General features: G+C 43.5%; 1 protein-coding gene across 6 annotated transcripts in view; it reads right to left on the minus strand.

Annotated features, from left to right (window-relative positions):
• The window catches only part of OGFRL1 (opioid growth factor receptor like 1), an 87,129-nt gene that overhangs the window by 11,652 nt on the left and 60,434 nt on the right, over positions 1-15,043 (minus strand). The window contains exons 1-3 of one of the 6 annotated variants that reach the window (XM_038130796.1): positions 2,828-3,619; positions 1,377-1,463; positions 756-834 (exon numbers count right to left, since the gene is read on the minus strand). In XM_038130796.1, coding sequence (XP_037986724.1) covers positions 756-834; positions 1,377-1,463; positions 2,828-3,082 — 421 coding nt within the window. In that variant the 5' untranslated portion in view covers positions 3,083-3,619. Of the gene's footprint in view, positions 1-755; positions 838-1,376; positions 1,464-2,405; positions 2,800-2,827; positions 3,620-15,043 lie in introns of those variants that run through there. The other 5 variants (XM_038130794.1, XM_038130800.1, XM_038130799.1 and 2 more) reach the window with 5 other exon arrangements.

The raw sequence follows: 15,043 nt of genomic DNA on the forward strand, positions 1-15,043 counted from the left end.
ATCCTTCGGCAAATACCTTCAAAGAAACCTTGTCATCGCTCTTTTAAAACTCAGAAAATCTTATTTTTGGCCTTCAGTTTGTCTTTTTTGCTAATGGCTAAGCTCTCATGTGCTGAGACTCCTGTCTATCACCCTAACCAAGATTGCTTTATTGCCTCCTCCTGCTTCCCCATCTGTCTGCTATCCTATTGTCTCTCCTATGTCAACTGCAAACTCTCCAGAGTAGGACTTGTCATCTTTCAGCTTCTCCCGTGTTTGTGCAGAATGCTGCATGTGAGGTTCCTGCTCCACTACCAGAACCACTAGGGACACTGAGAAATGGCTTTATTACTGGTATTACAGTAATCTCACACAAGATTAAAGCACATTTTTCCCCCCTTACACAGTTCTAGGGATATCACCCAAAGATTGCTGCCACTCCTATTCAAACAGCAAGTTGGTGCAATATAGTGGAAGAACTTTATCTTTGTTTAAAAAAAGGTACAGCAACAAACAGTGGTACTAACAACGCCTTGTAATACTTCATGCTGATAATGTCTAAGAAAAGCACCACCTTCCTAGAGTGAAAGCTAACTCCGTTTTAAGCACAAATTGCTCTCGTGTTATCAATGTGTTACTCCAACATGGGAGGTTCATGTTCTATAATACATTACTATACACCTTTAACTTGCCTCAATTATCACCATTGTTTCAATTTGCTACTATCATTAGAAAGCATTCTTTTGTTATCACCGTTATTGTGGCAGATTACTCACCATCAGGTTTAAATGGGATTTTATTTTTGTAGAACCGGAGATTGCACAAGTCATTTTGATACCGAAGATCTTTAAAGTTCTGCTAAAAGAAAGGAAATAGGATATTAACAGCCCACAAAAAGCTACCAAGAGTATCCAGAAAGTGATATTGGGCTCTTTGAATAATTTAAGGACAAAAAATTTCAGAGTTTTAGGAACCACAAAGTTCTACTCATGCACTTAAAAACTCAGTTTAGGATCTGAAATTTTTTTCTGGCTGGTACCTTCTCCTGTTGAGGTAGCAGCAGCAAGCATAGCAGCACCCTCCCCCTTCAGTCTCAAGAAATCTGAGAGACAAATAATCAGTCAGGCAAATTCCATGATCTATCAGCTTGGATATCTAAGGCACAAGCGTTTTCCTAGGCTCCTACCCCAGTTCCCGGGCTTACACATATCATGTGTTTGCATGTTTGCCCGGGATGAAAAGACATTATTTCTCTCCCACTCGCATATGTTGTGCCTCAGCTTTTTGGTTTGTGTATCAGCTTTTTGGTTCTCATTTCTTGTACTTACTGTTCAACACAAAGGTTTAAGAATGTTTTTTTACTGAAAAGGCAATTTTAAACCATAAAATGTTCTTACTGGATACTGGTGTCGGTACTTGTATAAATCTCTTGCTGCGTAGAAGCTTCTCTTTGGCTTGGCTGTCAGCTCAGCTCCATCACCACTCTGAAACAGTTAGAAAGCAGATGATCATCATACACAAACCCCCTAAATAGCATACTTGTATAATATTAATTACTTTCCATTATGGATTTCAGTAATGTAAACAAATGTAAGTACATATATTTGTCTACTGTTTGGTCAAACACTGAAAATCTCCCTGCTCAATACTTACACAACACACTTTAAACCTAAGTCAAAAAAATTAATCTAAAATACAAAAGCAAGACTATGAATTATCCTTCCAATGAAGCTGAATTTGAACTAAATTAACAGTCTGATTGTCATTTCCAAATGCAAGACTTCAAAGGAATCTGGCAAGTGCTAATACAAGGTGAAATAAATAACTGAACTTTAAAATGCAGAGACACCACCAATTTTGAGGAGGAAATCATGTTATTTGCAAAAAAAAAAAAAAAAAAAAAAAAAAAAAGAGTCATCTGTACATAGACTTAATTGCTATTATTACACCCTGTGGAAGTGGATAGTTACTAAAAAAAAAAAAATTTCATTCTGCTCCTTGCAATACACGTGTAATAAGTTAAAGTCAAGCTTAAAAGAGGAAGTTCTCTGGGACTGCACTGGGCACTTGCCGTTCTTATTGCCCATCCTCCCAGGGCTTATCAAATGTACACTAATGACAAACAAGCAACTACGTTCCTTTCTCCTTTCACAAGACCAGCTTTGACCATACCTGCAGGCAAAACACACTTGCTTGAACAAGACACACCCCTTGACACTCGGTTATCCGGCACTAGTATCACCAAGTAACAAGCAGAAACAGGAAAGACACTCAGGCAACCTAAAAAAAGACCCAGCTGCTCCACCCTACATGGTATTCTAACTCAAATAAAATTACTGTCGAAAGAACACTTTATTTCTTTACGCTCAGCATTTACAAAGCTTCCTGAAGAAGAGAAACTCGCTCTGAAAATTCGTCACACCCACCGAGGAGTCACAATTCCATTGCCACATAGGATCAAATGTTCAGATTTTTATCCTGTTTAATGAAGAGGCCACGTTAAATGCTCCATTTAATTTAAAACACAGCATTCCCTGGAAACAGCAGCAGCGGGAATGTCAACGACACCAAGGCCTCGATTTTCTCCCAATAATGACAGGGGAGGGGTGGGGGAGAGACAAAAACGGGCTCGTCCTTAGCGGAGATGCAGTGCCGGGCTGTGCCCAGCCGCTCCGGGCGCTGGCAGGTGCCGCCGGCAGCAGCCCGGGCCCGCGAGTGCCGCAGAGCAGCGGCAGCGGGGCTGCCCGGAGCGCGGCTCGGCTCGGCTCGGGTCCGCCCGTCCCCGCTCGGCCGCCGGGCCCGCGGGCAGGGCAGGGCGAGGCGGCGCCGCGTCCGGCGCTGCCGGTACCTGCTCGGGGCTGGCGGCGTCCGCCTCTGCCCGCTCCGCGTCCTCCTGCGGCGGCGGGGCCGGCGGCGGCTCCCCGGGCCGGCAGTCGGCGGCGGGCGGCTCGGGCGGCTCTTCCCCGCCTCCCGCGGCGGCGCACACCCCCTCCTGCCGCCGCGGCTCCGCCGCCTCGGGCTCCGAGTCGGTCTCCCAGGTGGAGTCGCAGTCCTCCACCGTGGTGGGCTCCTTGAAGCTGACCCCGCTCAGCAGGCTGCCCATCGGCCCGGAGGCCGCGGAGGCCGAGGGCTGCGAGCGGCCGCGGGCTGCCTACGGCTGCGGCATGGCGGGGCGGGGCGGCGGCGGCCGGGGCTGCTCCCCCGCCCGGCCCCAGCCCACGGACACGCGCGGGGCGGAGCTGGAGGCTCCGGGATTTCCACAAGAAACGCGCGCCCGGCCCTGGCGGCGGGCAGCGCCCGGCAACACCCGGTCGCCGGCACCGCGGGGTCGGGCGGGGCGGCCCAGGGCCCGCCCGCCGCCGCCCCGGCACCGGGCAGGCCGTGCTCGAGGGGAGAGTGAGTGGGAGTTTCCCCCCCGAGGAGATGCGCCCCAGGGCGTTTCACTTCCTGGAGGCGACCGCGCTGTCCCCTGGAGGCTTGTGAGACGAGCAAGTGGGTGCGGGTGTTCATCGAGGAGAGCGGGCGTGGCGGCTGCCCCAGGGCAGCGGTCTGGGGAAGAGATGCTTTGAGTGACGGAAGTGGTCGTGACACCTGCAGTGTGCAAGCTCCGGCTGTCCACTACACATGGGAGCTGTTGACCCCAAAGAGCGTACAGGTACTAGAGAAGACAGGAATGCAGGGGGCAATACTGTGGTAACCAGCCAGTTTTGGCTGCTGCTAAAATTCCTGCGAGTTTGGGGATGAAATTGACATGATGTTCAAGGACCAGTTGGAAGGGGCAGTGACAGTGTATTTTGTATTTGGCCAGTACATGCCTTTTGGACAGAAACACTGCCAGGAGTGAAGACCTGATGAGTTGACAGCTTAGCACATTGTTCCAGTGCCTACTCTCACGCTCATGTCTAAAAACATGTCCTAATTTCCAGCCAGTGTTGGTAGGCTTCAGTTCCCACTCAGGGATTTCTGCCTTCTCTTAAAGACAATTCTGTGATGTCTGGTGACCACTCCTAAAGATGTGGATTATCATCAAGTCATCTCAGTCCTTTTCTTGGTAAACCAAACAGGTTGAGCTTCTTCAGCCTCTTGCTGTAAATTCCCTTTCACATTCCCTCACTCCAAGTTGTACCTTTTTTTGTCTGCTGTGTGTTGAATGTTTTAGCATCTGTTTCAAGTGCAGGTACCAACGTTTTAAGAGGATGTCAGCATAGAGGTGGTTTCATCTATATGTTCTTGTTTCCTTATCCACTCTCTATAAACTCAAGGATCATTTTAAGATAAGTTGCCACAGTGTCATGCTTAGATGCACTTGTGTCACTCACATACATAGCCCTGCTTCAGGTTCATTTGAAGCATGTTAACTGCACCTACTGACACCAAACACAAGAAATTACTGAGATTGCCCTGGTTTGTCAGGTCTTGTTTCAGGCAAGTGTATTTGCAGTAGCAGCTCACCTAGATACAGTCACAGCTGCATGGCTGACCCGTGAGCCTGCAATACAGCTCAGTCTACCCCTGCTGCCCATGCCCCTGCTGCTTCCCACCATCACCTGCCTTGGCAAAGACATTTCTCCTCCTCCTCTGCCCTTCATGAAGATCAATGACGCCCACTCAGCCTTTTCAATTCCCCTTAGTCACCATCATGCCAGCTGTATCCCTCTCAGGATCCAGCTACTCCCACTCCCAAGATCAAAGCTAGTGGCCCAAGCCAAGACTTCCCCTCCACCCCCAGCCCTGTAGGTTTTCAAGGTCTACTGGAACTTTTTTGACATGTGATATTAAAGAATGCATGTAGCATACAGGAAAGTTCAGTCTCATTTTCGCCTGTGGACATCATTTTAATAAAGAATAAAAAATCCTCATCAAGCAGGAAGAAGAAAGGTTATAAGAGGGCAAGCAGTAAGACTAGATGCTAGGGCTGCAGTTGAGGGAACAGAGTATTTTATAACTTTCATGCTTATGTATCACATTCTTGGAGAGTTCCCTCTTCTTTGACCTCATTTGGGGGAAAGGATTTCTTTCCTGCTTTCACAGTATCTCCTCCCATGTTGGCATAGTTTGAAGGAAATGATTTAAGAAATTCTGACGTCTGGAACACATTTTCCTTGACTGTCTGCTAACCAGGTACTTCCACTGGCCAACATCTACAGGCTCAGTATAGACCAGTTCTGCTTTCTCTCTCCTGCTACAACTTTTGTCAAGGTTCCCTCACTGGAATTGTGTTTATACAGTGGAGCTTCAAAAGCATGCCTTGCATGGGCATCAAAAATCAGGGGAAGGTTTTGATGACATTTCAGTTTGCATGGCAGTTAATCCCACAAACTAAAGATCTTTCTGCAAGAAAGCTCAATTTCTTGTGCAAATAACTGCACTTTATTATAGAAAGCTCAGTTTTACCTGAAGAGCAAGGCTGTCAGCCAAGTCTCAAAGCTGTCGACCAAATCTCATAACAGAATTTTAGGTGGATTTTTAAAAGATCTGGATCTCAGAGCACTGATAAGAACTGGGAGCCAAATGGAGGTCCCAGGGAGGTCCCAGATGACTGGAGGTTAATCAGTATGATGCCCACCTACAAGATGGGTGTCTTGGGGTGATTTTACGATGAGTAGTCTATCATCTGCTGTATGCCCAGAAATGGATGTTGTAGCTTTAAGGTGGGTTGGCAGGAGGGGGGAGCCTTGGGACTCTTCCATGGGCTTTTTCAAAGTTTCATTCTCCTGGCATCCCTAGTGCCATGCAGAGTGTGTGTTTTTTTTTTCTTTTTTTCTTAGCCAGCTTGGTTTTTGTTAGCTTAGGCAGGAAGGGTTTTTTTTTACTTCCCCTGGCCTTGGAGAGGCTGCTGCAGCCATCCTTGGGTGGCTTTTTTCCTGAAGTGAACTGTACGGTTTGGTTTTGGTCTGAGACCTGAGAGAATGACCAGAGGGAGAAGAATTGGCTGGGAGCTGCTCCATCTCAGCCCCAGACCACGGAAAAGCCGAGCCAGTGAGAAAAAGGACACCAAATCCACCTCCTTCACCTGCTTTGAAGAAGGAACCAACACCAGAGATTCACCAGATTCCCATCTGTTTTGCTGGAGCTGCTGTGTGAACCTTTTGTTTTGCGCTTTTTTTTTTTCTTGAGACAGGAGGAGCCAATTTTTTCTCCCCAGGTTGCCAGCCATTGCGGTTTTATTATTTTTTTTCTTTCCCTGGCATTTTGAGTTTTTTGTTCTGGTGGTGGTGGGGGATTTGCCCTTTGCCAGATGTATGTATTTTTCCTGTGAACAATGTGTTTTTTCAGGGTTATGGCTTATTGCTGGTTTTGGTTGTGAACTAGAGGCAGTCGGGATTCATGTAGAGGCTCTAGCACCCTAAGTAGCTTTGTAGGGTGGTATTTCAGAGCTTGAACAGATTCCCTCAAGACGTATCTTATGTAGAAAATAAATTCCATTACCTCACAGTCAGAACTGGTAGTCATTTTTGCAAAGGTAGTGAATTTATGGCACTTGAGTTCACTAAAGTATTCCTGTACAATGGAAGATGACTAAGTGCTAAAGCCAGAAAGACCTGTTTCAATCACGTAGTTTGACTGTCGCATAATACAGGTGAAAAACAACAGAAGACCTAGGGTGTTACCACATTTCTCCTCAAGGAGAAAAGCAAGGCACAGCTTTTCCCAGGAATATAGCTGGGACTCACGTTCTCTGAACATCAGAGAAAGAAAAACACAGTTCTTATCACTTGCTGTGCCTGTATTGTGCCAAAGTAGAATGGAATGTGGAGACTGTTTACCCAAAGTAAAGATGTTTTCTTCCCTTGGCCAATCGAGGCCAAGAGTGTCGAGATTGTCTGCTGGCAATCTCGGGACAGTCAGCGAGAGTCATGGATGAGTGCAGTTGAGCTTGTGAGTGCATGGCAGATTCAACTGTAGATTTATAGAATAAAGTGCTTCATCAGCCTTCTGAAGATGGAGTCAGATGCCTCGTCATTTTTCTCTCCCCTCATTGAGGGGGTTGCTTTGTTTTGCAATACTAGGGGACTGCAAACCACTGCACATTAAATACAGACTTTCATAACGCTTATAAAAATAAGCACTTCTGATTATATTCATTTATATACATCTTAAACAGCATAGGTTAGTCAAAGCTGTGGGTTTTTTTCTTTGATGAGGACATGGTTTTATGAGGACTTAAAAGTGGAAACCACATTAGCTTTCTCAAAGCTAATGCTGTGAGTGATAACTGTTAAAAAAAATTATTTAAAAATGCGGTAATTGTAATACTTTATCATTATCTTGGGAGGATGCTTGGAATAGGATACCAGAGAGGTCAATTAACAACTGTGAAGAGACCAACCTAATATTAAGGTGATATAAAGCTGGGAGGGATTATGTATCCATAGAGGATATAGTAGACTACAAAACTGCTTTGATAAATGACAGAGGAGGGTAAAATAAATAACATTGGTAAAATGAAATTTAGTTGAGCTAATGTAAAATGATTCACAGTGGATATTTAAACATGCAAGGTAGATTTAGGAAATGCAGAAAGGCATTGATATGACAGAAATGTCTGACAGCTACAGTATTATTTGCATACATTCAGACAAGGGTCCAAATATATTTGGACACCAACATTGGGAAAGTGTTCAAAGTCATACAGGTATGACAATGTTTTGCAAGAAGTAGCTGTAGCTGACTGGTATTTTAATGGGATTTGTTACCTCATTTGCTTATTTTTTGACTATAGTGAATGTTAATTCTCTTCTTCAGTCCAGTAATACCCCAGACTGCTAAATGCCAAGCTTGATGTAGTAGCTATAGAAGGTGAATCTAATTTATAAAGTTCTCCACAATTTCCCTCTAGTGAGTGTCATTGGAAATGATTAACTAACTGTAAACTCAGAAGTCAGGTTGCATATTTGCCTAAATTTGTTTCTATTGAAATCTGAAATTAATTTACAGCAAAGAAAAGACTGCACATAAATCATGCTAGATGTGGCAGATCAGTGTATTAAGCTCAGTAAAGGCAGTGGAAGTTCTCTCATTTTTGCTGGGTTATGACTACAAACCTGAAGACCTTAAGTGAAGCCCTGCTTATTGGAGTGTCTTGCACTACAAGTCTGTAAAAGGTCACTTCAGAACAAATTATTGAAGAGTGTTTTACTTTAAGATGATCTGTCTAGGTGTCAGAGAGGCAGTCTCAGTGTAGTCCTTAAGCCTCTAAGATTCTGCTTGTTGTCTTTCAGATAAGAGTTTGAGCAGCCACTTTCTTGAGAGGAAACTGATCCAGTTCTAGGATGCAACATGGTCTAAATTAATTGCTGTGCAGAAACCCTTGCTTTATAGCTGGAATCCCACATCCCTTGTGATGGACTGGAACCAGCTCCCCAGGCTGGGACTACCAGCTCTTCTGTAGTGCGCTTGTCTACGATGCATCAGCAGGTCAGCTGCCTGACATCACTAATAAGAAAGGACATTCACTTGCCAGAAGTTCACACAGGATTAGGTGATGCCATTAAGTTTTGCTGAAGGGCTCCTGAACTGCACCATGCAAGCTAGTAATTTTGGCAGTGGAACTGAGTAAGAAATTCTTCTCCCTGAAAGACAAACTGAGAGTGTGATGCAGAAGCCCAAATGCAATGTCCAAGTGCCTTTGGAGATCCCTTGGTGTATCCATTTTCAGCTGCAGAAGGGCACTGGTGCTCCATAGACTCAGGAGGTCCTGTGGTGTAGCTGCCAGCCACATGAACATATTTTGGCTACTTTAGGTTGTCTCCAAGGAAATGATGTACCTACTATCTGCATGCTTATCATATATAGGCATAGGCCAGCTATGTCTGTATGTGACTGGTTGGTTGGCTGAATCACTTTGAAAGCTGCTGGTCTGTATTGACCAGAGCTGCATTTATCTATTGGACTATTACACCCCTTGTTATCTTTTGGCATACATCTCTATGTAAACAAATAAATTTAGGTGTTTCTTTACAAACTTGATCCTGCCCCTAATGCCCCTGAGCATCCATATTTCTGTTGGGAAGGTGTGCTACAGACTCCTTCTGACAACTGATGTGTAAGTGGACATTTCCGACCTGATAGCACACAGTATTTCCTGTCTTGAACTTCCAGAATTGCTAAATGAGGCACCTGTGCCAGATGTAGGACATGACTTAGTGTACTCAGAGTAGGCACAATGCCCCCAGAGCAGTGTGATTTTCTCCTCTGGGTCATTAAACAGAGACAGAGACTGACATTCTTCTGAAGGCTGAGAAGGCTTCTCATTTGGGGAATTTATGTCCTGAGGTGTCTAACCTGTAGACACTAAGCTGGAGCTAATCACATAATGCTCCTTGTGTACTCCAATAGAGAAAAATAGGAACCTCCAGAGGATAATTCCTGTCATCCTAAAACAGGCATTTTAAAAATGTAGGCTAAATCACAATATTTTTTGTTTCTACTGATTAGAAAGGAAGCCAAGATCTAGCCAAACTCAGGTTTAGACATCAGACTTTCAAGCTGTAAATATTGCATGACATGATCCAGTCCCACACGCTTGAGGTTTTCTGAAAATACTGAATTTTGAGTACCCAGCTCCCACAGGAAAAGAGAGAGCATCCAACTGAGCTGGTGGTGAGCATCCCTTTCCCTGGCATGAAGAGTATCTGTAATCAGGTCATATCATGTAATACACTTCCAGCGAGAGACTGAGAGGACTCTTGTTTCAGAGTGTCTGTTGCTAGGGATGCAGAACTCAAGAGTACAAATCTCTTTAGAAAGAGACAGAGCTTTAACCTTCCTGTCACATCCTATTGAATTTCTTATGCATAAGATCAAAACGATAAGGAGATGAACAAGAAAACTGCCTCCTCCTTGGTCTCTGAATGAACAGCCAGCCTTTGGCTCTCTGATGAACAGAGAAGTATGAAAGGTTATAAGGTATGTCATTTGCTGTGCTTTATTTCCTCATCTAAACACAGAAAAAGTTGTGCAGAGCCTCTTCTCCGTGCATAATGAATAGTAAATAATAAATCCCATTCTGCTCTTCTTGGGTTAAAGGGCCTCACTTTAGGTGACATCAAGTCAGAGCATCCCCTGGGAGTGCAGTCAAGCAGTACCAACACAGAGCCATCACAAGTTTGACCCACCTCTGTCAGCTGAAAGTGGAGCATGCACAAGCAGTAACACTTCAGTTTGACTTGACTAGGAGCTCATGCTGTCCCTGGTAGAAATATTGCCAAAAAGACACTATTTCAAGACCATGAACTCCGCTCATTCTTTCTTAGCTGAGTTTTTATGTGATTGTGTGAATTTATGTAGTCGTGATGGTGCAGCATAGCTATTTCAAAGATCTAACTGACGTCAAGATTGATGTGATTCATGGGAGTCATAGGATCCCGACCACTGAAAAAATGCCCAGATTAAATGATATGCATTTGTGCAGTTCTATAGTTTGCTTCTCAGCAGATGATTGTGGATTTCATACAATTCATCAAGGATAATTTGAAAGTGCCCAGTCATTGATCTTTGACAAACGCCTCAGCAGTTAGTTCCAGCCAGAGGCTGGCACAAGACCAAATTACACAAGTGGGACAACTGCAGGCCCTGACTCTGCCACCTCCTGCTTTTCATCCTTTTTCATATCATGCTTTTACATCATCTGTAGAAAATCTATATAAATATATAAACTAGGGAAGAAGTTCATCAGGGAAGCCATTTTTAATTAGGTCACTGATGCTCCACTGATGATACATTTTTAGCTTGTGATTAAGGCAAAGAGGCATAGACTGAGACACAAAAGCAAGCAAACAGACACAACCAGAAACTGAAACCACTAACAATGCTGGCTTTCATGTGATTATTATAACCATTTGGGTTAGTTCACTTAAACTATTCTGCACAGCTTTAAAGCAAAGGTCCACATCAGTCCTGCCTGTTAGTCTTTGATGGCACCGCAAAGCAAGCCTTCCCCATGCCTGCCAATCACTGTGTGACTTCAGGGTGGCCAGGCTGGAGGAAGATGATGGCAGAGTTGAGGAATTCAACTGCTTTGGAGTGATGAGGAGCAAGACATGGCCCACAGTCTGTGATTTGAGATGGGACTGAAGCATGTTATACTTTACACAATGTGATCCTCATAGGAAACCCTGTCAGCAATTTTTATGAAGATGCACGGAATATGCACACATATTCTGGAATGAAAGGAGTGATTTTTTCCCCCTACCTATCTTGTTGTCCCTTTAACATTCTTTATCACAGATTTCCTTAGATCACCACACGACAGCCGTATCATAATGCTATTGTGTTCCTCTATTCTGAAGAAAACATGTTAGCAGAGCCTGTGAAAGCCTTTCCCTGTTTATCTCTGTGGTGCCATCAGTACATTAAGTATATTTGCCATCCCAACAAAGCATGGTAAGTTTAAAGAGATGAAATTCTGCTTCTAGTGACACAGGAGAACTAAGAATGATAGGGATGATCTTTTCCTGATACAACAAATCTGAGTTATGTGTCAACGAATAACATAACAAATGTCCACTTTAGGAATCTGATGCAGTGAAGAAAATTATCAGAGTACAGTGAGCACGTGCACTATTGCAGAATTAGCCCATTTCATTCTGTAACATGTGCTATCGCAGCGGGAAGCCACCTGGCAGCTGGAATACAAGCAGCCTTTGACAGGCTCAGGAAAGCCATTGCCAGGCTTTCACACTGTTGTGTGACCAGGCTGAGTGAACCATCCAAATGGGCTCACTTCTGGCCTGAATGAAGAGATGAGTCAATAACTCAACAACCTCCTTTTGCATGTGGCAAAGTGGGTCAGCAAAATATTGCTGGTAATGTGCTAAAATACAGTGAATGCTTTGTACTTTTTTATTTACTGCTGTGTATGAACTCTGTATGCTTCCTTACATCATAATTAGGGGGTTGCTTGCAACTGTGTTTGGGAAGAGTCAAATTTTCAAAAGAAAAAACCCACCTAGGTGAGCTGGCAGTTCCAAGATTTGGGGAGGAACAAAGGCATATAAATTACATGTTGGTCAATAGCGTTGTTAAAAAATACTAAAAGCAAAACTAAAAAAGCCTATATTGTCACCATAATTACAGATGAAATCAGAACAGTGGATAAAACTGTTAAGATACTTTGTCAAACATGACATTTGTTACATTAGAGGTCATTACAAAGCAAAACACAAACCATGAGGACATGGGCAAAAGAGCACAGCCAAATTCAGACTCAGCAGGCAGAGCTGAGGACAGGCAAAAAAAGAAAAGGACTGATCCAGGCTAGGGACTGGAAGCAAGGAACAGTTTCCTTGCAGGGTAAATGCAGCTTGGTCAGGGGACAGGAGGATCCTTACCAAGAGGCTAAGAATGACTAAACAATATATACTTGTGTCACTATTGTCATAACCAAAAAAAAAAAAAAATCCCCACACTACAAAAAATGTATGGCTAACAAGAAAAGGGGCAATTTTTCTTCTTGATGTCAGTGTTGAAAAGGAAAAAGCCCCATTGTTTTTTCTTAACACCATTAAAGCAATGGCATTTGCTGGCTTGTGATGTTTGTGGTGGTATTTCCTTGTGGCAGGAGGCTACAAGTTAAGAACAGGAGGTACTGTCAACATCGTATGAAACATAGGAGAAAGAAATACATGATGTATGTTTGTGTACATTACATGAAATCTTCAAAGGAAACAAGATAAAAAACAAAGATTGCCAGCCTTGCATGAGTAACAGTATTGGGTGCTGTGGATGGGTTTTTTGATTCAAACTCTGACACAAGTAATTCACTGTCATGCAGATGCTTGCTGTTTCTAGAATGCAATGATCATCTCCTGGTTCTGCTTCAGATGAAAACAATGATTCATTTCTGTATTACATTTCTATGAAATTTGTCACCCTCTAACACCACTCATAGCTATCCTTAAGCAGGGAAATACTTGACAGGTCTGAGTGTGTGGCAGAGTGAAAAAAATAAAGCACCTAAAGTAATGTAAACATCATGTTAGGCCTAAAAAGATAGAATAGGACCAGCCCTTTCCAGCACCATGTGTTTGAGCAGACACAGCGGTGGGATGTGTATCTAACTGTTTTGCTGTGTTCTTTCATTTACATTACAAAGGGATGCTTTTGGCAGAAAGTCAGTGTAAGCAGCATTCATTATTCCTTTAAGGGGCTTGATAATTCAGTATGGTAATATGCTGCAGGCTGTCAATGCTGTCAACCATCCACCAAGAGATAAATTAAACTTCGTTCCAGCATCAGTATTTCTGTATGCAGTCCTGAGATTAAATGAGATTGGAGATCTGACCATGAGGTGAGAACTAGTGACCTTTGATATGTTTGTGAGACATTTTGGGTGAGGCAAAAACCACCAGGAACTGAATAAAACCTGTGAAAGTAGTCATCATTAGCTCAGGGGGTATGAAAATCACAGAAAATTAGAAAAGTGATTCAAGCTGACAAAAAACCCACCAAAAACAACAAGAAAAAGAACCAAACACAAACCAACCCTCAAGTATATCTCTGAAGTCTGACCCAAATGTAGAAAGAAGTGGGTTTCTCATGCAGCTTTGGATGTGTCTAAATGGTTGCTCAGAGTACCCTTACAGTCAAGGGCAAAAAATTGAAACTTTTAGGTAACAAAGCATTTGATCTTTAAGTGGCCATTTAAACTAGGTCTGATGAAGTACCTCTTTCTTTGTCTACTTTATAAAGAGAGCACAACTGACTTACCTGCATAAAGACACAAACACTGAAGATATCTAAAGTCACCCAAGAAGTGATTCATCTTCAGCACCTAGAAACATTTTAATTTACATGAGCTTGTTCAGCCTGGCCATCGGATGATGACTGACAAATTGGCTGCTTTAAAAGATTCTTGAAAAGCTGGGTCCTGTCAGGAGGGAAGGTCCACACTGCAGTGGTGTCACATGGAAATCACAGCATAACTCTCAGCACCCAACTTTTCTGCAATGAAGTAGCTGCTGAGTCCCCACAGATTCGCTCCGTGGGGAATGAAGAAAGGGGGAGACTGCTACAGCAAGAAATTCAGAACTGTAACCTGACATCAATGCTTTGAGGCTGCATCTATATTAGTGTTTTAGCCTGGATCGGAAGAGAGCAGAGCTTTTAAAGATAAGTTCCCAATTCTCCCCCCATTCTGGGCTTTGGTTCATATTATTCATTCACACAGTCTCAGGGAACTTTAAAACTTTATTTGGTTTAGATCAAATAAACTGGAAGATGGAGATCACGAGACCAATACACTCCAAATGCAACGGGCATTCAGCCCATGGGACCAGATAAGGACTATTCTGAAAAAAAAATAAATTAATAAGCTTAGTAGTGTGGGTGTCAGATTCTCAGCACTTCAGGTCAGATTCTCACTTCTTCAGGTCTGCCACTGGCTTGCACTACCTGCTAATGTATCCCAAAGTGAAGAGGATCCTGGAAGAGTCTATTGCTCCATTAACCACTGGAGGAATGAAATGAGATAGCTGATTTACTGAACTCAAAAGTGAATGAAACAAATAACCACCAAATGGACGGTGGACTAGTTTTCCAAAATTCAGTATTTTAACAAAGGAAACATCCATTAAACAAAGGCAGAGGCAAGTCTGGCACAAGGCATAAGATATTGAATTAACTGAGGATGTAAAATACCTGTTGATTATGTATCAGATACGATCAGTAAATTCAAAATAAAATTGGGCTTTTGTTTACAGCAGTAGCTTCAGGGCTTCATCCAAGCATAAACTGTACTAAACTAACCATGATTTTGTTGCCTACCAGTTAACTTTTAATGGCTGCAAAAGGACAGGGCAAACTGCAAAACAAAGCACCAAGACAGTTCCCAGCACTACTGACCTATCTGCCTTATCCACAGACTGCAGGTTGCACCTGCTCCAAATGGAGCCTTACCTATAAGGTACAGTCTCTTCAGGGTCATACCTACTGCAGCATAGCTTTATCCATGGTCACTGTCCTTTAGAAGAAACCTTCTCCAGCACAGCCTTATCCATGGCTGCAGTCCCTCCAGGGGTGTAGCTGCTCTGTTGTGGGCTTATCCATGGCACAGGGCACATTT

The sequence above is a fragment of the Motacilla alba genome, chromosome 3 (genome assembly GCF_015832195.1).
Source record: "Motacilla alba alba isolate MOTALB_02 chromosome 3, Motacilla_alba_V1.0_pri, whole genome shotgun sequence".
NCBI lineage: Eukaryota > Metazoa > Chordata > Aves > Passeriformes > Motacillidae > Motacilla > Motacilla alba.